Source organism: Excalfactoria chinensis, chromosome 6, assembly GCF_039878825.1.
Source record: "Excalfactoria chinensis isolate bCotChi1 chromosome 6, bCotChi1.hap2, whole genome shotgun sequence".
In the NCBI taxonomy this organism is placed as follows: Eukaryota; Metazoa; Chordata; class Aves; order Galliformes; family Phasianidae; genus Excalfactoria; species Excalfactoria chinensis.
In genome coordinates this window covers 14,867,393-14,891,517 of record NC_092830.1, presented here as the reverse complement: position 1 = coordinate 14,891,517, position 24,125 = coordinate 14,867,393, and the positions used below count along the sequence as shown (strand labels likewise).

General features: G+C 53.5%; 1 protein-coding gene across 2 annotated transcripts in view; it reads left to right on the top strand.

The window, feature by feature from the left end:
• The first annotated feature begins 331 nt into the window (after positions 1 to 331).
• The window catches only part of UNC5B (unc-5 netrin receptor B), a 28,487-nt gene continuing 4,693 nt past the window's right edge, over positions 332 to 24,125 (top strand). The window contains exons 1-8 of one of the 2 annotated variants that reach the window (XM_072340699.1): positions 332 to 482; positions 16,459 to 16,680; positions 19,766 to 19,909; positions 21,565 to 21,668; positions 22,209 to 22,389; positions 22,698 to 22,865; positions 23,045 to 23,209; positions 23,777 to 23,809. In XM_072340699.1, the coding sequence (XP_072196800.1) occupies positions 392 to 482; positions 16,459 to 16,680; positions 19,766 to 19,909; positions 21,565 to 21,668; positions 22,209 to 22,389; positions 22,698 to 22,865; positions 23,045 to 23,209; positions 23,777 to 23,809 (1,108 nt within the window). In that variant the 5' untranslated portion in view covers positions 332 to 391. The remainder of the gene's footprint in view (positions 483 to 16,458; positions 16,681 to 19,765; positions 19,910 to 21,564; positions 21,669 to 22,208; positions 22,390 to 22,697; positions 22,866 to 23,044; positions 23,210 to 23,776; positions 23,810 to 24,125) is intronic. The other variant, XM_072340700.1, reaches the window with a different exon arrangement.

Here is a 24,125-nt window from a genome sequence, read left to right as displayed (position 1 = left end):
TCTCCAACCCCACAGCCACCACCCGCCTTCAGGAACCGAGCAACTGCCTGCCCTAAATCTGCCTTTTGGGGTGCCCGTGCTGTGCCATCCCCAGCGCGCTGCGGGGCTCCCCCTGCTGCCTGCACACCCCCTCTGCAGACTGGAACGGGGAGCGAGGAGGGGGAGTGGAAGGGGGGGGGGATCCAAAAGGGTTGAGCAGAGGCGGTGCGGGGCTGAGTCCGGGCGCAGCTCATCGCACGTTCCGCCCATGGTCACGCCCCCTCCCCACGACCACGTCCCCCTTTTCCACGTGGCTCCTCCCCCATCCCCGCCCCAGCGCCGCGGGCAGCCCGGCAGTGTGGCGAGGCGGGCGGGCAGCAGCGCTCTGCTCCGCTGGGCTCCGCGCTCCGCCATGCCACCGGCCCGCCGCCTCCCGTTGCTCTTCTTCCTCCTCCTTCTGCTCCTGCTGCCGCTGCATCTTCGCTGGGCGCTGGCCGCCGCAGGTACGGGGGTGGGGGGGCTTGGGGGACTGTGGGAGAAGTTGTTTTTTTTGGGGGGGAGGGACGTTTCTTTGGCTGTGTTGGCAGAAGTTCGTTGCCGTTTGGATTGCGCTCAGCGCGGCGGCTCCGCGGTCGTGTGTTTCGGTGCGTGTTTCCTATGGAGCGCTGTGGGGTGGGGGGCGCCGGACCCCCATAGCTGCACCCTGAGAAAGGCTGCTGCGGGCTGCTGCGCTCCCACCAGGCGATTCTGTTTTATCCTGTTCTGTTATTCCATCATCTTATTCCATTCCATCTTGTTTTTCCCTCGCTACCCACTAAAACCAAACCAGTCCCATCCCTGTCTATGGCACGGCGGGCTGTCGTGTCCCCACGGGTCAGGCAGGCAGTCCTTCAGGCTCGGTTTGATGTTACCTTCCCTCCAACCCGGCTGTCGGTAGCCGGAGAGCTCAGCGATCTTCCCTTTTATTGATTATTATTGTTTTGTGTTTTTCCGCTATGGCTTTTCGAAGTTTCCTGTGCATAACCCAATCTTGTGATTGAGATGCACTTGAAATGCTGCCCTTCCGTCGGCAGTCCCTGCGCAGACAACAAACAGGCGTCGCTCCTGCTGCCCTCTCTCGTTAGCACTCCTCTGATCCAGCTCAGCCTCCACTATATTTATATACATGAACGTGTGTGTATATATATATATATATATTTCTATATATACATTCCCCGCTCCCTACAGCTCACTGAGGTTGGTGGCTCCGGAGGGCTGTAGCTGTAGGTATGGAAGCTGTGAGGTTGCAGTCTGGGTTTAATCCTGGGAGGAGAGGGGCTGAGAGCGTGCCACAATCCTGGGTCTGTCCCGTGTGCAGGGCTTGGAAGGAAGGAGGCTGGGAGGGAAAGACAGGTTGAGCCTGCCAGGGTGAGCCATCTGGGGGCATGCTGTGGGGATACAAGTACATCGTTGGGTTTTGGATGGGATGGATGTTGTGGATGGTGATGCTGGGATGCGTACTGAAGGTCCTCTGGCTATGGTTTTTCAGTGCTGGTACCTGGAGAACATAATGGGGGGGAGGCAGCTGGTGGTGTCTGTATGGTCCCTGCTGTCCCTAAGAGCTGAGATTCCTGCGTTGATATTGTGGGCAGGTGATGGGGGGCTGCCTGAGGACCTCTGCTCGGTTGCAGGCCTGGGGTGCAGAGGAGCTTCTCTGTCTCCTTGTCCCTTGGCTTCTCCATTACAGAGGCTCCTTCCCTTCACCCCATCCCTTTGGGTTTGCAGTTTGAGAGCCAAAATCCTGTCCTTGCTCAGTGCCTGCCGCCTCTATGGGGACACTCAGATTGCTCACGGGGCCCTTTGGATCCCATCAGCCCTGGTCTCTGCTTTGCCTCCCTGTGGTTTGCTGTCATTTGCCTTGTGCGAGGCACCCTGCTTGTGAGCCAGCTAACAGCCCCTGCACTATGGGCACCGGGCAGTGTGCATCCTAAGATGCTGTGTGTGCTTCTCCCCCCAGACCAGAGCTTTTGCCCATACGGCACCGTGAGAGTGGGGAGCCAGTGGCATCAGGGTGATGCACCTCCTCACATCCAGCTGGAAAAACAAAGTGTGAGCTGCAGCGGGGATGCATCGGTGCTGAGAAATAGATGCACTGTGCTGAGCGAGCCCCCCAGAAGTTGTTGCGATGTCACACCCACCCCTAAAGGAATGCTCTTGGTGAGAGAATGTGAAGGCAGCACCCTCTCAAATCCAAATCTCGCCTGAAGGGCGCTTAACACGGCTCAAACGGGGCCGTTTGGAGCGCGGCTGTGCTGCTGCTGCGCACCGACATCGCACCGCCGAGGTGCTGCCGTGCCGTGTCGGGTGGGAGCAGGCCGAGCCGCAGCCCCGCTCTGTGCCGGGCCCTGACTCACGGCGCAGGAATGCGTCGGGCTGGCGGCCCCGGAGCCGCTCCTCGGCAGCGCTCATCCCAACCCGGGGGCTGCGCTGGGGCCGCGGGGGAGTGTGGCCCTCCGGCTGTTGGTTTATACTTCTGTTGGCTTTTAATCTGGGGGCGCCTTTGGGAAGAGCAGCTCCCTGCCTCCCCTCCTTCCTTCAGCCCGAGCTCTTTGGGTGCTGGAAACCCCCTTCCCAGAGAGCAGAGCCCTTCCCCGAGCCCGGAGGTACAGGATTTGGGGCTGACTCAAACGCTTCCTTGGGATTTGTACGGATAAAGGGTTGCTGAGGAAGAGGAGTGCAAAGCTTTCCTGCGATGGATGGGGCTGGGATAATCCCCCCACGGCATTTGGCAAGTGAATGTTTTGAGCCAGTTTGCTTCTGTTGCGCTTTGCGTGTTTTAAGGCAAAACTGTTGATGTTATTTATTTAGTTATTTTCCTGCCCTGGAGATGGAGGACAGAGAGTTGAGACACTTATTAAAGAGTAATGTACTCAGTTACGCAAGAAGCAGACGTGCAGCAAAGTAGTGAAGGGACCCAGAAGCGTTCCCCCATCCTCCCGGCAAAGCAGAGCACTGGGGCAGCAGCTCTGGGAGGTGCTGTGGCTCCTGCTGTGGTGTGAGGAATGGGGACTGTCCCAGTTTTCAGGCTGGGAGGGGGAGGGAAGGGAGCTTGGCTGCCCTCCTGCCTGCAAGCATCCTCCTGATCCCTACCAAACTCTCCTCTACCCAGACACAAAAGTCAACTCCCAGCATCTCCTGTGCTAGCTGGTGTGGCCACCCTTCCTCACCCCATTCCCCTTCTTTCCAAGCCCAAAGCTGAGGGATTGTTTCCCTCCGAGAAAGCGTGGAAAATCACATTTAATGACATTGAACGTGCGTTAAACCTGCACTGGGCTGCCTTTGTGGGGCAGTGACCACCATGGGAGGAGAGCAAAGGATCTTGAGGGTTTCCAGTGGGCTTTGGGTAGTGATCTTAGCCTTTATGGGTGATGAAGAAAGCAAATGAATTTGCATTGGGAGTACCTGGGTGGGTATCCTGGGCTGGGGGTGCGTGCTCCCAGCAGGTGCTGTGGGCGGTGATGAAAGGGCTGCATGGTGTGGGAGCTTTCCTGGGGTAGGAGGTGGGAGTCCGCAGTTCTTTGGGACAGGTTTAAAGAGGGGAAGGGCTGTGCCTGAGTTGCATTTGGATGTTGCGTGGCCTCCAGCAGTGATGCTTTTCCAGGTTCGCTGATGTGAGCATATCCACCCTGCAGCCTCTGCCCCATCCATAACAGCACAGCCCTTCTCCAGGGCCAAGCAGCCCAAAGGTGCCTCCTGCAGCTGTGTTCAAAGGGCATAGGGCTGTTTTCTTCCTTCCCCGTGTGTAACTTGGAAGAAAAATGCATTCAAACGTAGTTAAGGAGAAGCAATCCCCTGTGGAGACCTGCCGCTGGATGCTGCTGTGTTGCTCCTGTGCTGGAGTATTGCTGGGGAACTTTCTCCCTTTTGAGCAAAGCAAGCTGGAAAGCTTTTTGTTTTGCTTCATGCTCTGAGGATTCCTGAGCACTGAGGGTTGTGCTCCGTGCTGTGATGGCCTCAGGACCCAGCACTGGGCTTAGAATGTCTCAGCTGTGCCCTCCATCCCTCCCTGGGCACCGGGTGGCCGTGTTGCAACGTGTGCAGAGTCACTTGAGAAAACAACTGAGGGCAGCGGTTGCAGTGGATGTGTATGCAGCAAGGTTCAGAGGCGCAGATTTCAGGCATTTATATGGCAGCATAAAAAAACCATGGCTGGCTCAGCCCAAAGCTGGAAAAGCGAGCTCGGAAGCTGGAAGCAGGGCTGGGCTGCTTCGCTCTGAGCAGTGACTAACAGGGGTTTTTCAAACAAACGCTGGGATAAACTGGTTATGCAAAGCGGGGGGGAATCGGGCAGGTTCCTCGGAGTCTGCAGCAAAAGCAGCGAGAGCGGGACGTGCTGGGGCTGGTCCTGCCTGCTGGGGAATCCCACGCGTGGCCACACGGATCTGGGGGCCGGTGGTCGGGCCTTGAGAAATGTTGCTGATCCCACAAAATAGTTGGAAGATGTATCATTTTTTGCAAGCAAGCCGCTTGCCCCCAGCACCCACCCTTGGAGCATCCTCTGTGTGATGCCCACGGGACTGGCTGCTCTGCTTGTCCCTGCTGGCACAGGGCTTGGGAGTGAGGCGGATTTCTGGGGAAGGGCTCAGGCTGGGGAGAGCCTACAGGGGAGAATGCAAAACATATGTTTTCTGTGAGGGTCAAATTGCACGTCTAAAAGCAGCAGGGAACAAAAGGAGTCGGCATCGCGCAGCTCGGGTCCTACAGCACAGTTGGGTGCAAGAGGGCATGGAGAGGGACCCAGAGAAGCCCCAGATGGACTGTGGGTCCAGGGCTCCTGGGAACCAGCAGTGCTGGAGCTGGGAGGGAGATCCTCCAGCTTGCACTGCTTTCATAGCTCTGTGCATTGCTAGGGGTGGAAGAAGGAAGTTTGAGGGTCCAGCTGCACCCTTCCCATCTCGGTGGGAGGAAAAGGGACCACCACAGCAGCTCCCAGCTGAAATCTTAAGGAAAAAAACTCACCTAAGCTCCTGCTGGGTCCCTGCCTCACCGAGGGCTGTTTGCTGTGGGAGCTGGGCAGTGGAAGCACCAATCTTAGCAAGGAAATTGCAACCCCAAATCCTCAGCTTTGCTGGAAATATCAAGGTTCTGACCAAAAGGCTTTAATTTCCATCATGCTTTGCTCCCAGAACTCAGCCTCCTCCAATGCTGGCTTGAGGAACTAAATGAAAGTGCCTTTAGGAAGTATCTAAACTGAGGGGAGAAGCAGTGAATACATTTGGCTGGGGGGGGGGGAGAGGGGGAGCTCTCCCTTTCCATGCACTGAAGGCATGGGGACAACACCTGGCACTGTCCAGAGCTGTGTGCAACCTGTCAGCTTGGGAACCATCTGCTCAGCCCCCAGAGACCACCGTGCGGGATGGGATGGCAGTGGGGAGCCGGTGCTCCAACTGCAACAAATGGGCACAGCATCCCCATGACCCAAGCTCCTTATACCCAACATGGTAAAAACCAAACCCCTCAGTCTGGGTTGTTTTTGTTGGTGGCTTGTTTCGATTTTTGTTTTGGTTGTTTTTGTTGGGTTTTTCTTTTTGGAAGGGGGGAGAATTCTTTTTTTAGCCTCACTTCCTCAAGGAATCCAGATTTTTTTGGTGCTGTTTGTGTCTGCAGCCCTCCCCCGCTTCAGCTCCCAAGTAGACGTCTCGCAATTAAGTGCTGCCTGATTAGGAAATTAGCACTGAAGTTTTTATCCAGGCGAGCTGGTTGGCCTGTGGAGGGAGAAAGATCTATTAATATCCCACTGAAAAATGAAATATAAACCGGCAGCATCACACTCGCCATTTTACATCGGGGACCACAAACAGTGCGTGGGTGTGAGCATTTTGTTCTGGGAATCTATAGGAAAGCAGCTCACATTCTGCTGCCGTGGGACCACGTGGGGTTGGCTTGTTTATGAATACAGGTGCTGCAATAGCTGTGGCCATTATGCACTGTCATGCGGAGCAGGGAGCTGGTAGGTAGTTTGGGAAAGCTGTGAGCAAGGTGAGGAGCTGAAGGATGGCTCGGGGTCATGGCAGAGGATGTGCGTTTGCTGGTAGCCTGTAATTATTGCAAAAGGAAATGGTCCTTTGCTAATGAACGCTAAGTGGCTCCGCAGCAGTGAGCCTCTGTGTGGCCAAGGAAGAGACGGGAGGAAAGGGAAAGATGTGCTTCCTATCTCATGTATGTGGGGTGGGAGATGCTCTGTGGTGAGGCCATACGGTTTGCTGGGGTGGGCTTGTTTACTGCAAAGGAAAAATCACAGAACCCTCTCAGCTCCCCCAGCCCACCCTGACTGCCCACATCTCTCACTGCCACATCTCCACTGCTCTGCAGTGCCTCCAGAGATGGTGACTCTCCCACCTCCCTAGACAGCCTGTGCCACTACATCACTGCTCCTTTGGAGGAGAAATGTTTCCTAATATCCTGTCTGAACCTCCATGCCGCAACAAATGGAACTGAGGAGGTATTTGTGGGAACTGTGTGGTCTCGAGGCTGTGGGATGAAGAGCATCCTCATCCTCTTCTCAGAAAGGTGATCAGAATGAGACCTGGGATTTGGGAAAGCAAAGCATGCGTTCCTCCAACTTATTCTGGAGAAAATGCATGCAGAGAGATGGCATCGCTTCCAGCTCAAAATATATGTATAAATCTATTTTGGGGCTGCTGAGAATGCGGCTGCCCCTCGTGATGCTTCGCAGCTGAGATCACTTCTGGCTGCACTGACCCGTGCTGGAGGTTTTGGTCGCAGCCCCGTGGTGAGCTCACACTCCTTGTTTGTGCAGGCAGGGAGGGAAAAGCTCAATAATCTGGGATGGAAAAGTTAAACAAAGCGATGGAGAAGCACTGGTGAAGAGAAAACTTTTTTTGCTTTGTTTTGGTCTAAGTCTTCACCCAGGGCTGCTGTGCTGCCTGGTTTGGGCAGGAGCTGCATTTCCACACTGGTGAAGTAGAATGAGAAACCCAGAGTGTTTCTGATGGAACACCAGTGAAAGCTGGGCAGGGTTGTTCTTCTCTTCAGAAGGAGGTATTGGACCTTGTTTGTGGAGTAACTGAATTCCTCCAGTGCTTATTTAGAAAGAAATGCGGTCATTTTGCAGTGGCATTTGGGGAGAGGTGTGAGAGGTGGGGGATGCAGAGCTTGGAAAGCTGGTTGTCATCTTTGGGCACTGGGGTGTCCCCTGACTGGCTGTGGCACTTCTGGAGCAACCCTTATCCCAAATGCTAGCACTGGGGTGCAGACCCTGATGTGGTGGGGCTTGTGCCATCCTTGTGCCCTCACTGGGAGGAAGATGCAGGGTGCTGAGTGGCTCTGGATGCAGAGCATCCCCGGGAGCATTCTGGCGTTCATTAATCAAAGTGCCTCTGGCTCCCCTTTCAATCTATAATAACCAGAGCCGAGAGAGTCAATCCATATCTATTTAAAGCACTTCGATAAATAAAGATACTAAATAAAATCACGGCGGCCCTCTGCTCTCTCCCTGCTCCTAGGGATGTTTGTTTTCCCTCTCCCCACGTTCTTCTGGATGCATCTTTAAGAGCAGGGATGGCTGCGGTTGATCCCATTGGTGTGCTCGGCACCAACCTCAGGTGCGGGGTGTCTGCAGGGGGACAGCTGGGGTGCGCGGAGCCCCGATGGGGGAGGGCACTGTGTAGGAGTGTGGGAGCACCCAGAGGAGGAGCAGGGAGGCGAGGAGCCGGCTCTGCCACCTGCGTGACGCTCGTGGGAGCCGCGGGCTGTTAGCGCTCTCGTTTTCCCTTCTCAAAGAGGAGAGCGCTGGGGGAAGAATACAACCCGAAAGCCCCCGGCGGTTTGTTTTGAGGACAGCATGTTTGCTTTCACAGCGTGCCGGAGGGGATTGCGCTGCTACTGTCAGCAAATAAATAAAATAAGAGCTTTGTTTGAAACGAAGCCCTTTCTTCTGCCGTCTAATTAGGCGAGCTGGTACCTGCAGTGGCACTACCCGGCACCAACCGCACTGTTTGGGGCGTCGGCGGCTTCTGAGCTCCGGCAGCCCCTCGCCGTGCGCTGTAAACCCGTCTCTCCTGACATTATGCGCTGCCCTCGGGGCTTGGGGGGCGGCGGTACGGCCCGCTTCGCGTGGATGCGGCTGGGCTTCCCGTTCGGCCGTCCCGTCGGGGCGCGGAGCACAAAGCGGGGGGTCCTTTTTTTCCTCCCTCTTCCCCCCTCCCCCCTTCTCGTCCCGAAGCTGTCGCAGGGGCAGCCCCCATCCCGCATTCCTCGAGATAAGGATCCTGTCTGGCGCCGGGGTTTCAAATGCTCTCCTGATTATCAGCAGGCGCCGGGGGAGCCCCGGGCACAGATAAAGAGGGGCGGAAGGGAGAGGAGCTCCTGTAGCCCCGTCCCGCTGCTCCCCTGCCCCACCGTGCCGGGGGAAACTAAGAACGTTGAAAGGGTGTCGTTTTTCCTTCATTCTGCTTCTTCTTCTTTTTTTTTTTTTTTTTCGTTTTTATTATGATTTTCTCCTCCTGACCGGCTTTACCAGAACGTCCAGCTCCGGCAGCTCCAGCCGCAGCTGTAATGAAAGGCAGTGGAGGGGCACGGGCCCCAGCCCCGGGGATGGGCAGAGCTCACCCAGGGCCCTCGCTCTGCGTTCTGCATCCAAACCCTGGGGAGGGCAGGGCCAGAAGGGTTTGAACTCTTCTCTTGGCTGTTGTTCCCCTGCACCTTGCCTGTTCATCCTGAAGAAACACAGAGCGTGGAGGTTGTTACCTCTGCTTTATGCAGGGGCACCTGGGACTTCATGAGTCTTGGCATTGCAAGTGATCCCTTGTGCATTGCACATCTTGACACTGTATGTCCCCTTGTGCGTTGCACACCTTGATATTGCATGTGACCCCTTGTGCACTATGCACTTTGGCATTGCATGTCACCCCTTTCGTGGCACATTGTGGCACTGCACATCTCCCCATGCGATGCATACCAGGGCACTGCACGTCGTCTTGTGCATTGTACCGACTGATGTAGCGTGCTCCCCACCAGCCCTTGCATTGCATATTTTTAGATCTGAGAGGCAGAGAAAGATGCCCTGAGAAAGCGAGGGTGAAGGCGGGAGGGAGCTGAGAGGCAATCGTTTTTTATGGCTTCCTGGAACTGCCGGGATGTGGGCAGGACGGCAGCAGGAGCAGATAGCCGGGTGATGGGCTGCCAGATCCCATCTCGCCCTTTCAGGCCGTAAATACAGAGGCACCACTTGGGAAGCAGAGAGCTCGTTAAGCTGTCGGCGCTCCCACAGCCAGGTAGTAAACGTGGCTCTGGGTTGGGGCGTGGGCACCGAGCCCTATGGGGCTATGGGGTCCCATTTGCTGGAGCCCCATTGACACAGAAAGCAGCACAGACACCATGAGTTCGGTGCACCTCAGTGATGGCCTTCATGTTGGCGATCCCCAAAGTGGCTGCAGAGGGAGGGAGGAAGATGGTGGGGAATGGAAAGTGCCAAGGCCCTGTGGGACCATTTGGCCCTTCTGTGGGTTGTGTCTGTGTGCTTTGTCCAGTCCTGCCCCAGAGTCTGCAGGACCCTCCCTGCTTCCTTTGGAGAGGTGATCCCATTGTGCGTGGAGGCATGGGCTTGAACCCTTCCTAAATGTAAGAGCTTTGGTACAATGGATGTAGGGAAGAAACTGATTGAGTCATTGCATTGTTCTTTGTAATCAGCTTTGCCTTCCATTAACTTCCTCCCACCCACCCCCAAAGCTGCACTGAGGCACTTGCTAAGAGAAAGCCATTGCTGGGCTCCATGATGTGGGGCTGCCCAGGCTGCAGATGGGGAATGAATGGGCTCTTACCATTAATCGCCCCTGGGTGCCCTGCTGCAGGGCCTGGGTGGAGAGGGATGGGAACAGAAGGTAGGAAACAGAAATAAGAGAATAGCTTCAGCTCTGGGTGTTCTACAGTGCTCAGGGCATCCTGCACCTAGACATTCTGCAATGCTTGGGGTGCTCTGCAGTGTTCACTGCTCCACTGTGGGGCATCTTGCAATACCCAAGGTGTCCTACAGTGCTCAGGGCATCCTGTATTGGGACATCTCTCAATACTCAGTGTGACCTGCAATACTCAAAGCCCCACAGCGGGGCATCTTGCAATGCTCAGTGTCCTGCTGTGCTCAGGGCAGCCTGCAGTGGGACATCGTGCAATGTGTGGGGACATCTTGCAGTGCAGTTGCCCCCAGGAGTGCACTTTTGGGGCAGGGGAGCAGGGCTGGGCATGATGCTGGCTGGCAGGTACCATGCTGGGGCTCAGCATACAGGGCAGCCGGGCCAGATGTTTCCCAGATGTTATACTCACTTCCTGTCTGGCTCCTTTGCGTTCGGCTTTTTATGTACTTGTTTGTTTTGGACTACAAACAAAATAAAAAGGGTTTTTATAACCCTGCTCCCAGGAGGCTGCGAGTTCAGGATGTAATCTGCAGGCTATTCACTATTGTCTGGCCACATCTCCCTGCCCCCTGTGCTGTCCCTGGGCATGCATTGCTTTGTTACAGTGACTTTTTCCCACATGACGTCTTCTCTCAAGGGATGTTTTCCTTCTTGCCCCCCTCTGGTGCTCAGGGTGGGAATATCTCTGGCTGCTTTGGGCTGGAAGCGGGAGGAGGAGGAAATCTCATGGTTTTTTGGCTCAGTGTCACTGATCTCCATGGGCTGTGCTGCTGCTGAGGATGGGAAGCTCGTTGCACTGATGAGGCCTGTCCCAGTGGCTCTGGAGGGGCAGCACCTGTGCACATGTGGCTGTTCCTGGTCTCACTTCATTTTTTCTCTCTGCCTCTGTGGGGTGAAGCCTCTTTTCCTCTTAATTGCCTGTTAAATAATTTAAATATTTAGGACAAAAGGGCTGCAATTACCCATTAATTTGCATTAGTAATTTATATATCAGGCTGCATGGACAAGCTGATACCATAATGGGTCCCCCCTGGCTGGCAGGAGCTTTCCTGGAATGGGAGCAGTGCTTCCCACCACCTGCCCTGTTTATAGGGCACTCTGAGAACCCCCCCAAGAACCGAACTTCAAAGCCTGACAGGCATTAAATGGCATGGGAGGTGTGTAGAGCTCCTCAGGAGCAATGTGCTTGTGCTTGTTGTTTGTTTGCCATGCAGCAGTTTTGTGTAATTAGCTGCTGGGGCTGCAGAGCCTGGTGCAATTCCTGCACTGTAGCACTGGGCAGCACTGCACAGTGCATGGGTGGAGTTAACCAGGCCCTGGTTAGACCCGTGGGGCTTTCTGAGGGTGAGGGTTTCTGAGGCTAAGCCCCTCAGCCAAGGCAGCCCGGGGACGGTGGGTGGCCGGAGCTTATCTCCAAGGCTGCAGTAAAGCTGCTTGGAATGGGGGGTCGTGGACATCTCCTTGTGCTTTGCATCTGCAACATCCCCCTTCAGTGCATTACAGCAGCAGCACCTGCCCTCCATCACAACTCTGGCTCCACGCTCCCAATTAGCACCAAGCAGGGCCATGTGTGAGCACATTGCTGGGATCCCATCGCTGCTGGTGCCCCATGCCCGGTGCCCATGGCAATGATTTATTGGTGTTGACAGCGAGTTGGAGCCAGGTGCCACCGAGGTGCCTGCAGTCACCTGCAGCAGTGCCACACTTAGAGCAATTAGCACAAATCATAGAATCATTAAGGCTGGAAAAGACCACTAAGGTCAACTAGTCCAGCCATCAACGCATCAGCACCATGATGGAAGTGCTCCTGTGCAGGGACTGAGAGCAGAAGGGGTTGAGGTCAGGGGGTACAGTGCTTTAAGTTTGGTTTTCCTCCTTTTTGCATGCACCCTTTGAGGTCACCTCTGTCGGGGGCTGCGGGATCTGGGAGCAGGTTGGTCTCAGCAGGGGGCAGGACAAAGGGAGGAAAGGGGAACACGGCAGTGTGGGAACAGGGAGAAGAAAAGGTGGAAGGGCAGCGAGGGACAGCTTTGTGCGGAAAGCTTCCACGAGTGAGTCAGGGATGAGAAAACAGTCAAAAGGTGGAAATTGGCAATGGTGAGAAAGGAAGAAGAGGGCTGCGCTGGCTCTGGGACCCATGGTTCTGAACACCCCAGTGGTTTTGTCCCAAATGTCAATAGCTTTTTCCTTGCCAACATCAGGGATTATTTCATTTTTTTTTTTCCTTCAATCTTTTTCTATCCCTGTCCCTCCCTCCCCCGTTTTCCCTTCTGTTTGTCCCGTATTATCACAGCTGAATGAGAAGGGAGGGAAAGGGCAGAGAAAGAACAGCAGTACAATATTCCCATCCTCCACGTATGCTTTTCTTGATCATAGCAACAAATCTGAAAGATTAAGGGCAACTTTAAAGACCATTTAATAAAGTGCTCTTTGCCAGCCGCTGCTGTGATGCTGCTCCTCTGGGTGAGTTTCTAGTTAATTTGGGGCACTCAACCAGCCTTTTTTTCCCCCTTTCTTTTTGGCATCAGGTGTTATGTTTTTCCCACCAGCAGCCTGGCGCAGAGGGAACAGCCTTCCAGATGCTTCTTTGGCTTCCCAGTGTTCTAGGAAGGGCTCCTGCCATCCCCCTTCCCATCTGGGTGTCAGGGTGCTCCATATCTATGGGATGGACATTGGTCTCCCCCAGGAGCAACACCCCATCCTGGGTGTTGCTGTTGGCACTGGGAAACTGCTCTCCCAAAAAGGAGACCCACATGTGTGTAGTTCCAAGGAGGGATTTGGATAGTGGGTAGGACAAGGGGGGGAATGGTTTTAAACTAAGACAGGGGAAATTTAGGTTAGATATTAGGAGGATGTTTTTCACTTAGAGGGTGGTGATGCACTGGAACAGGTTGCCCAAGGAGGTTGTGGATGCCCCATCCCTGAAGGCATTCAAGGCTAGGCTGGATGTGGCTCTGGGCAGCCTTGTCTGGTGGTTGGTGACCCTACACGTGGCAGGGGGTTGGAACCAGGTGATCTTTGAGGTCCTTTTCAACTCAGGCCATTCTGTGATTCTATGACTCCATCCTGTGCTGATTTAGCGCAACTTGAACAGCAGTTAATGATTCGTTTGGGCCAGCAGTGGCAGTAAGTCCCTGCTTGCTCCTTGTTTTCTTTCCCCCTCTCTCTTTTCTTGCAGAAGTTATTGTTCTTTTCCCACCGGGAGCGCGGTGCGTGCCATCCGTGTGAACACACGGTGCGTTGCCGCATTGTCTGCTGCTGGCGTTCTTCCTTTTAGGAGCCAAAGCAAATAAATGAAGTCCGTGTAATTATTGTATCCATTAAAAATAGCGCCGCGGCTCGGTAAACAGAACAAGTGATACAAGGGGAATGCAACAATGGAATTAAAATAGCACAAAGAGTGGTGCCTGGGCCCATAATGAGAACCAGAGCTAGATGGAATCTTGCGATAGTTTTCAAACATCACCACTTCCCTGAAGGAAGCGCATAAAGCAGCACAAAGGCACCAGGCACAATAGCATATAACGGGGATTTGATCCATAATTCCTCCTCCTGTTTTCCTCTGCTTGGGTAGAGTGGGGCAGAGTGAGGCACGTGGCTGTATGGTGAGAAATGAACCGGTCTGGGCCGTGGGGGACCTCCTTGGCACGCTCCTCCTGTGATTATCACGATCAGAAAGATAAACAGAAGTGTGGCAGCTCTGTAAATGCTTGGGCTGTGTGTTGTGAACAACACGGTGCTCTTTTTCATCTGGGTGCCTGCAGACCCTCAGTGGGGGCTGTGGGGTACAGGGCTGCAGCAGCACAGGATGACGCCCTGTGCCAAAATGTGGCTGAGGGATTTTGCAACAAGAAAGAATGGTTTAGGGTTGGAGAAGTGTGGTTTTTTTTTTGCATGCAAAACACCCTGGCTCCTTCATCCCACCCATTTCTCAGGACAGACTTTGCTTTCTCTGTTTTCCCTTCCCCTCCCAGCCCCCGTGTAATGAAGGTGCACAGCGCGGGCGTCCGTCTGCAGGCTTTTAATTTTGCTGGGAGAGGAATCTGCTTATTTTCTCCAAGGGTGTAATTAGAGCTGGCTGGGAGCACCCCCTCATTACCGCACGCTCTCTAATTATAACATTTGCCTGCTGTGGGGAGCCGGATGGTCTGGGGAGCCGCTGAGATGTCCCTGCCACCCTGTCCCCTGCCCTGGGGCCGTGGCCACAGTGCAAGAGCTGGGAGCATGGAAGTGATTCAGGAGCTGGGGAGATGTGGCACTGGCTCAGTGTGCAGGTGGGGTTGGGCTGAGTGAGCCGAGAGGGTTTTTCCAACCTTGTGATTCTATGATTCTGTCCCAAGGAGGAAGAAGTTAGCATACTGCACTGATGAGTTAACGAGCTTGGAGCTTTGCATCAGCAAATTGCAAGCTCAGGAAGGCAGCAAATCCCCTGTGGGATATGGTGGCAGCCTGCTTTGTCCCCTGGCTCTCTTGCCTGCACTCATGCTGGTTTGCATCAGCCCCAATGGAGATTTGGTGCTAAGCTTGGGCTGGGGCACCTGCAGCCATGGTCCACGTTTTGTCCTTGGGGCGTCCTGCGGGATGGAGCAGCTGCTTAAGTGCAGTGGGAGGGTGATGCCTGGGGCCTCGCAATGTTCCTATCAACCAGGCACCCAGTTCTCTGGCTCTTAATCCCTGCGCCATGTCCCTGCCTCCTGTGGGCAGCCCAGGGTGGTGGGCACTGGGCTTTGCCACCACTAATGCTCCTGTAATCTCACAAATATTTGCAAGGATAACAGTTGCAGGAAGGAGGATTTAACACTCTCCTGTGGAAGTGTGCCTGAGATGGGCAAGTGTTTTCTGATCTCTCCGTGTCCTGTGCTGTGAACTTGGGGTAATGGGGAGGGGGCTGATGTAGAGTGCTGTGACTCACTGAGTGGGATGCTGCTGCTGCCCCGGCCACTGATCTTCTCTCCTGCTGACAGCACTGGCTGCAAACATCTGCAGGGGACTCCCTGGGGAGCAGATGCTGCAGATAATCCGGCTCAAACCCATGGGATTAAAACGTGCCATGAGGAGATCGGAGAGAGGAGGCTGGAGAGGAGCTGGTGCCCATTCCCCTCCTCCCTTCTCGCTGCTCCTGCTGCACTTGGCATCTGGGTTTGGGGCCTTCCCTCTCCTGCTCCAAACCCTTCTTGGCTCCCCAGTGTGTCCAGAGTAGTGCAGGTGCTCAAATCTACCAGTGGGTACCAGTTTCTGGAATCCCTTCAAGCTATTATCCCTTTGGGAAATACCACATGACTCCCTCATTCTGCTTTCACCCACTAAGACTGGCTCAGCAACAAGTGCCTGCATCCGCATCCTCAGGTGGGAACCCCTGCAGACGTCTGCCAGAGGGATTGTGATTACAGCCAGTGGAGAGCACTCTAAAATATTTATTAGTTTGTCGCTGCTGGGAGTTTTATGGCTTGTCTAGTTGCAGCGCTGTAAATCCCTGCCATCCGAGCTGCCTCTTTGCAGGTCTTTGGGGCCATTGAAGCATAAATGGCGTCCTCCTGAGAGGGAGAAAGCATCAGGACAAGTGGAGAAATCAAACTCCCTTGTTTGCTCCTGGTGCAAAATGGGGGGTGACCCCATTATGAGTCTGATCACTGAGAGCCCACCACCATCAGAGAAACATTAGAACGGGCTGTACCAGGTGTTGGTGGGGTCCTCATCCCAGGGGATCTCGAAGGGATGTGTGCACATGGTGCTGAGGGATGTGGTGTGGTGATGGGAGCATCACTGTAGTGGTCTGAGGAGGATGCTCATGCTCTGTGTGCAACCCCAGCCACCCAGCCCAGCACACAGAAAGGTTTCACACCAGCCCTTGTGTTAAGTGTTGTTGGCTGCCTCACTTGCCAGCTCGCTGGATCATCTTCTGCCAGTCTTCTTTGCCAGGAAATTTAGGTTTATGGCATTGAGGCAGTTAAATAAATAAATAAATAAATGCAACAACAGCTCAGTGCAAAATGGAGATCTAAAAAAAAAGAGAGGTGATGTTTGCTGCTCTGGTGCTCTGCACACATTGCCCTGTGTCCCATGCAAGATGGGCATCGAGAAAATCACAGCCCATAAACAGACTCAGGGATGAAATGGTCAGAGAGGTGGGGGAGAGCCAGAGAAAAAAGGAATTAGCCCGGAGTTTAATTCATTGTTTCCAAAAGAGCAGTTAATGGATTATGACAAATGTCCTACTGCTCTCCCGTTGTGCTGTGTTAAATGGAAATGGAAAGTCAATTTTCCTAAATGGATTTTAAACGACTGACCTCGCATGTTGGTTGTTATTTTTTTTTTTTCACTTGCTGATTTTTGCTTGGGAGGCAGCTTGGCCATCCTGTTTCCTTGACATGTTGGGTTTTCTTCCTCCTCCTCCTCTCACACCTCACCCAGCTTCCCGGGTCCTCTGCTCCTCCTCCTCTCTGGCAGCATTGCTGGTGCTGGTTGTTGGCACGTGGCGGTGTGTGGCATTGAGGATCCAAGCCATGGGACACGGACTAGCAGTGGGTCTGGATAGATGGGAACTGATGGCCACTCACTGCCATTGCAGGTCTGGAGTACAGTGAGGTGTTACCTGACTCCTTCCCATCGGCGCCGGCGGAGACACTGCCCCACTTCTTGCGGGAGCCGCAGGATGCCTACATCGTCAAGAACAAGCCCGTGGAGCTGGTCTGTAGGGCTAACCCTGCCACCCAGATCTACTTCAAGTGCAATGGGGAGTGGGTAAACCAGAACGACCATGTCACCACCGAGAGCCTAGATGAGGTCACAGGTGAGCACATCCTTTGCCCATCCCCTTTATTTTTTCCAAGCATTTCTCCACCACACTTATGTCGTACCGTAACAGGCCAACATGGAGACCTTACCAGTCTTTGCTCCTTCCCAGGTTTCTTTCTCCCATTGTGTGTCCATGCTGTGGGTTATTCTCCTCCAACTGGTCTCTTCCCGATTAATTTTGTCATTCCCAGGTGGCTGCAGCCTCCTGAAGCCACTTTGATGTGTTTTCCACCTTCTCGTTCCATGCATAACTTTTCTCCCATTCCATACCACAAGCGAAAGAGGGGCTGTCCTTCCAAACTCATTGCCCATGAATGCAATGGACCCCAGCAGGTGCTTTAGCTGTATCGCATAGAGAAGCGATTTATTGACCAATTGAGTCTTGGAACAGGTCCTCCAAGTCCCCAGCTACAGGAGGAGCCCTGAGGAGTCAGCCAGCTTGTTGGAGAGGTGATAAATAGTCAGGCCAGGCCATGGGATGGAGGGCTCATGTTTGGTGTGGCTGCCTGCTGTCAGTGGGGTCCAATCAACCAGGATGGGAGGTGGCCCATGGAAAAAAGTCAATGGAAATCGAGCCCCCACCAAATTTCCATGCTAGAAAGTACGGTGGAAGCCCAGCAGCACATTCTGTGTGTGTGAATAATCCCACAACCTGCTACTGCACCATTTGATATATCCATGGGGTTTCCTTATCTGGGGTAGTTTATTTAACCCTATCCTCTGCAAGATAAAACCAGAGGAGAAAGGTTTCACACACTGGCAGCAAACATGACTACAGGCAGGAGAGGAGGGATCGAAGAGCTTGGAAGGGTTGCTTTTAGTAAAGTGGGGTTGTGAGGCCATTCCAAATAAAGCTGGGTCACGTGTACAATTACCCTTTGGCAGGTTGCAGCATCAGTGCGTTTAATGCTGCTGGAAAGGAAATGCTTTCCTACAAAATGCCTCATCAACACATAGGCAATCCTCATTGCCACCGGGTATGGTAAAGGCCAGCAGCTTAGTCAGACTCACAGAAGGATTAGGTATGTAATATTTAGTTATTTAATGGGTAATGAGAACTGGTAGGGTGTGAAGAGAGCTGAGCTCTCCTGTGCCTCAGTGGACAGATCTGAAACAGGGAGGGAAGAAGGAGGTGTTCTAGATGTTTTGGTGAGTCCCTCAGCATCTTCCTCAACTTCCCTGGCTATTCACCATATCTCAGCCAGCTCCATCCCTTGTCATGGAGGCAGATCCCATCCCATTGTGGGGCTTACTCTCATCACTTTGAGTTTCATGAGACTCTCCATGCTTCCAGTTCCAGCTCGATAAAGCTGTGCTGCACTGCTCCACCTTTGGAAGGATGATCGAAAGCATGCAGGAAGGCTGGTTTATTTAATTAGGAGCAGAGCTACCAGCGGGAATATAGAGCGAGCATGGGCTGGCAGGAGCCTGGAGCTTGCTGCCTTCTCCCCATCTACCCTCCCATTGTAAGGAGGTGCCTCTAAGGGCACTGCAAGCCCCACAGGGCCATGAAGATGATGAGGCTGAGGGTGTGAGGGCAAGTTGCTGTAGGGCAAATTGGTGCCCACCAGTGATCAAGGGGCTGTTTATTTATAGTGTCCAACTGGGTAAAGGCAAAGATGCAGGTGCTGAGGGGAAGAGCATGGATGAGCAAAGCTGAAGAATCCAGCCTTGAGATGGTAGGAGGCTTTTGTGCAGTGTGAGCTTGCCTATTTCTTACAGGGAAATTTTTCTGGGGGCTCGTTTGCTATTGGCTTTTCTCCATGGTGTAGCTCTGGGTCAGCATGTGAGCAGTTTTGGGGAGGAAACCACACGTGTCCTTCATGCAGACTTCAAAGATTATATTGCTGCTCTTGATGCAAACCTGGCGATAACTACAGTGTGGAGGTGATGTCGTGCATATAAAAAACATTCAGGCTTGGGCATATAAGCCTTGGAACTGGAACCAAAGCAGGTTGTTCTGTTGAAGATGTGCATGTGCAGTGCTGACTACTGTTGGGGGATGCTGCTGCAAAGGGCACAGGGGGAGGTGGCCATGATGCAACGGGTGAGCACTGCCAGGTGTCCACAACTCTCAGGTTCCCTCAGTTAAAAACCTAGAAAAGAGACTTCTAAAGAAAATGAACTTTTAAGATGATGTGTCTAGCTCTGTAGAGCTCTGACTGCATCGGATCCAAAGCATCTCATGTGGAAGAAAGCAAAAATAGGCCAAGTCGGAGAGGATAATTCAGCCAGATGAATAGGAACCGTCCATAAAAGCAGCTGTGTCTTGCTGCATGTAAGCCGGTTTAATAGGCACTCTGTGGTTCATAAGCTTATCCTACACTTTTGGAGGGAGAGCATCTTCACTCTCAGTGCTTACAGAGGCAGCAGAGCTCCTCACCACATGTCCCATCCCACCTGGCTGGGGCTTGCAGATGAGATGAGAGGTTTCAGAGCATCCCTTTGGAGGTCGGCTTCTTCTGAGAGCTCTGGTTTTTCAGGAGCACTCGGCCCAAGTGCCTTTTGTTGTGTTTTTCTTTCCCTTGCTGGCAAAACAAGCTATATTTCCATGTTCGTCAGCTATGCCACAGGAAGGCGTCAGGGAGACAGTAATTGCTCCTTGCATGATGAAAGCAAGCTCACAGAATTACAGCTGGGGAGTATGCGGCTCTGTCTGGTGGTGAACTTGGGCCTCTTTTATAAATAACAGATCTGAGTTTTATCTGGGGATAAAACTGTGGTGGGCAAGCAGCAGAGCAGCCAGGAAGGGAAAGAAAGTGTGAAAGAAATGGACCGTGGAGTGTTATGGTGTGTGCTTCTCCTCTTGTCCTGTTCCTCTCTCCCATTGGCAATGGCCCCATCACCAGTGGCTGATAAGCATCAAACTCTTGTTGAAACCTCAGCATCCTCAGATGTGGGTTTTCCAGCTCCCTGCAGAATGGCTGTTTGGTGTCACCTGTGTCATCATCGTATCCATTCCGCAGCCTCGGAGGATGTCGCACTGTGGAAGCCACCACAGCCAGTGGGCTCCCTGCAGCCTCAAACCCTGCAGCCACCTCCCCTCCTCCTGGCTGACGCCGTCTGTCTGTCCCTTACAGGGCTGCTGGTGCGGGAGGTGCAGATTGAGGTGTCCCGGCAGCAGGTGGAGGAGCTCTTTGGCTTGGAGGATTACTGGTGCCAGTGCGTGGCCTGGAGCTCTGCGGGCACCACGAAGAGTCGCAGGGCATACGTCCGCATTGCATGTAAGTGCTCAGTGCATGCAGTGCATTGTTCCCTTTTGAGCTCACGGGTGGCTTTTTTAGTTTAAATAAATACCTCTCCTACCTTCTTTTCCTCTTTTGGCACTACAAGGAGCTTCCAAATGGTTCAAATCATTGATTTACAAATTGCAAAGCCCCTGGGGTTGTGACCCTACATCCCACGTTGCACATTTGGATGGATTAAAGGTGGCCAACACAGGCCTGGCTGCAAGATGCTGCTCTCAGCTCATAGCACAGCTGCAGGTGTGGGCACCATCCTTACCCACCATGGCACCAGCTGGGTTAATGCCTCAGCACCCAGCAGCCTGCTCAGCTCTTCCCGGTGCTTTATTATCCTTAATAACCTGATGGTTAGCACCTTGTGCTTTTTCCTGAATCAGCGGCTCCATGTCCCTGGAGTCCCTGCTGTCATATGTCACCTCTCTAAGCTGCTGTTTGTGGGTGTCAGCCTGATTAAGGATGAGTTAATCAGGCTGTTACCCGGCTGAATTTGCTCTCTTAGCAAATGAGATGGCAAAACTATAGGAGAATGGCCAGGCTTCCCAAGTGGTAAACAGACTTTGCTATTAGAGGGCTAATAATACCATGTCATCCAAAATGAAGGTGAATCAGCTGCATTGCTGACGTTCCCAAAGGATTTGGACTCGGCAAAGAAAATGTTGCCCACTGAAAAGCTGGCTGCCAAGGAGGCCCTTTTGTCCCCGAGAGGGTCAAGCTCTCAGACAAAAGTTTGGTGTTCCTTACAGAGAAGTAGTCATAGAATCCAGCTTGAGTTGGAAGGGACCTTAAAGGCCCACCCACCTCCAATCCCCCTGCCATGGGCTGGGTGCCACCCACCAGATGAGACTGTCCAGGGCCCCATCCAACCTGGCCTTGAGTAATGAAATGAGGCAGACCAATTTAAGACATCTACTCTCCCATCCCCAGCATCCTATGAGCTGAGATCTCCGAGATTGGCAGTTTGTGCCATCCCATAAATCAGCGTCATTCTCTAATGCTATCCATGCAGTTCCTGCTAACAAGCTGTTTGGACTTCATTCCCTCTGAGTTTCTCCACACCTGGTTGTTTGGTGCAGAGCTTGCGTGACACTGCCCAGCATCCCCATGCCACATACAGCTGGAAACACGAGTGCCCTTGCAGCAAGGATTGCATCATGGGCCTCATGCACAGTGTGGCCTGTATTTAGGGTGTGCTGACAGTCCGTGTGGGTAAGGCATGGGTTCACCGTGCTGTGCTTTGCCACACCATGTGTTCCCTGCAAAGGCACGGGGTGGGTGGCTCCTGAATTCGCAGTGCCCCGGCTATTGAGGGCTGGGTGCTGGAGCAGAGGGTTGCAGCACCACCTAGTGATGCATGGGTGCTCTTGCTCCTTCTGTGGAGCAGCATTCTGCCACGTCCTCGTAGCCCTGAAATGAAGGAAGTCACCTTGGCCCCCATTCTCCCAGGATGCACAGAATCATAGAAACATTAAAGTTGGGAAAGACCACCAAGACCATCTCATCCAACCACCTACCTATCGTATTTTGCTCCACATTTTCCTCTGTGTGTGTGCTGAGGTTATGCTCTCCCTCTCAAAGGTTTTATGGGGTGCCTGATTTCTGCAGCATGCTGCTAACCACCGTCTTTCCCCCTCCAGACCTGCGGAAGAACTTTGACCAGGAGCCACTGGGCAAGGAAGTGCCACTGGAGCAGGAGGTGCTGCTGCAGTGCCGGCCACCTGAGGGAGTGCCACAGGCAGAGGTGAGTGAGCACAGGGCTCCTGGCACTGGGGCAGCCTTAAAAATGCTATGAGATGGAGTTCATTGTGGCAGATGCCCACCAAGCCTTTAGACCCTGGGAGCATTGGTGACGGCTGCAATATCCCAACCTTGGTGATGTTTGTCCTTGCTGGTGCCCACACCCAACAATGGTATCAGCTCACACCCATCCCAAACAACCTCATTAGAGCCCAGAAACTAATGGGCAGCCCTGCAATTTGGTGCTGCGCCCCACTTTGCCACCCAGGGATGAAGCAACGTGCCTGGGGTCAAGGCAGTGCTGGGGTGTCCAGATCTCTTGCTTGGCTCTTGTGCCTCACTGGCAGGGAAAGATTCCAGCAAGCATTCAGATGGTTGTATCCTGATTCAACGTTGTGTTCTTTAGAGACCATCCTGCTGGGGAGCGTGTGGAATGGCCTTTTCCAACAAAACCCGTGATATGTTCTACCTGGCTGAGTTCCCCTTTGGCTTAGCCACCATCTTGCCCCACATCCTTATCCCTTCTGACCCTTTCCCTCACCAGGTGGAGTGGCTAAGGAATGAGGATGTCATTGATCCCACACAGGACACCAACTTCCTCATCACCATCGATCACAACCTCATCATCAAGCAGGCCCGGCTCTTGGACACTGCTAATTACACCTGCATGGCTAAGAACATCGTAGCCAAGCGCCGGAGCACCACAGCTGCTGTCATTGTCTATGGTACTGGTTCTTGCTTTTGGGAAGGGGCCAAGTCTGTGAGCAGAGGGGACTGTGGGCACTTGCTGGAGATGGTAGGAGGGAACTGCACTGGGCATTGCATTATGTTGAGCAATGGCCAAAGCCTGCAGAACTGGCATGTCTACCAGGTCATTAGGAGATGTTATTTGAATGTTCTTAGGTGTAGGTGTCCGCAAGCCTTCCTAGTTGGAGGTGGGACCATCTGAGCCTTCGCTGCCAAAATAGACTCTTGTTACTGTATTGCTCTGGCTTTGTGCATCACATGTTCCCATGGCTGTCCCTTCCTGCAGTGAATGGTGGCTGGTCCACCTGGTCCGAGTGGTCTCCTTGCAACAACCGCTGTGGCCGGGGCTGGCAGAAGCGCACCCGGACGTGCACCAACCCTGCCCCACTCAATGGTGGCTCCTTCTGTGATGGGCAGCCCTTCCAGAAAATAACCTGCACCACGCTCTGCCCAGGTAAGGGTCACAAACCTGCTGTCCTACGCTAGCTGCATTCTCCAGCCGTGCTCCTCATGGAGATGCCATCAGGGTTGGGGCTTACATCTCCATGGAGGTCACCCTTTGATGGGTGCCAGCACCTTCCTGCTGTTGGGAGTTGTGTCTCCAGCAGCCTGTCTGTGTTTGGTGTCCTGCAGTGGACGGCGCATGGACAGAATGGAGCAAGTGGTCAGCATGCAGCACTGAGTGCACCCACTGGCGCAGCAGAGAGTGCTCAGCGCCGGCTCCGCGCAATGGTGGCAAGGATTGCAGCGGCGGGCTGCTGGACTCCAAGAACTGCACCGATGGGCTCTGCCTGCACAGTGAGTGTGCTGCACTGAAAGAAATGTTAACTTAAAGCTAGCTGTCAGCTGGTGCTTAAGGCTTGGGGGATTTCTGATGGCTGCCGTGGGACCTAGCTGTCCCATGAGATACTAGGCTTGGGGTCTGTGCTGAAATAATGCTGGTTGTTGGCAGTGGAGTTGATCCTCTTGGTTTCCTTAGCCCCACTGTGAAAATGTCAGTACTCAGCAAGAGCTCTGGAGCATCAGCAGCTAGCGTCCAGGTTTATGGGGAAAAAGCAGCACTAGTGACGCATGCTGCCCTGCTCACTGAAGGCTAATACTGCCACCTACTGCTATGTGACACCAATTTCCCCTTTCTCATCCCCAAAAGCCTCCTGCTCCAGCATTATAGTAGAGGTTTGGGACTTATATCCCAGGACAGTGGAAATTTGGCAGTGGGAATGATGAAGGCATGGTGGCAGCAGAGCCACCTGCAGAGCTGCCCCGTGTCCCCACTCCCTGCCTGGCTGTGCCTGCCTTTTGTGTCATTCCACCCCCATCATGCCATCTTCACCTTTTGTTTTCTAACTTTGTTTTTCCTCACAGATAAAAGAGTTCTAAGCGAACCCAAAAGCCACCGTAAGTGCTCATTTCATGGCCATTTGATTTCTTTTGCACTGCATTGCTTTGGTTTCACCCATGGCAGGGTTCTGCATTGTCTGCTGGGGAAGGACTGGGAGGGAAGAGGGAACAACTAAAACCTGCCTCAGAACAGCACAGCGCTTGGGAAGCTGCGATGATGACTTCGCTTTCCTACTCTGCTTCTGTCCCTCTTTTTGCTGCTGGCTGCATGCAGTTTTTGGGCAAAGCATGATGTTGTTGTTCCACCAAAGATGCTCCAAGCATTGTCACCCTAAGCAAGGACACCTTTCCTTGAGCTGGGAGCCCCAGAGTT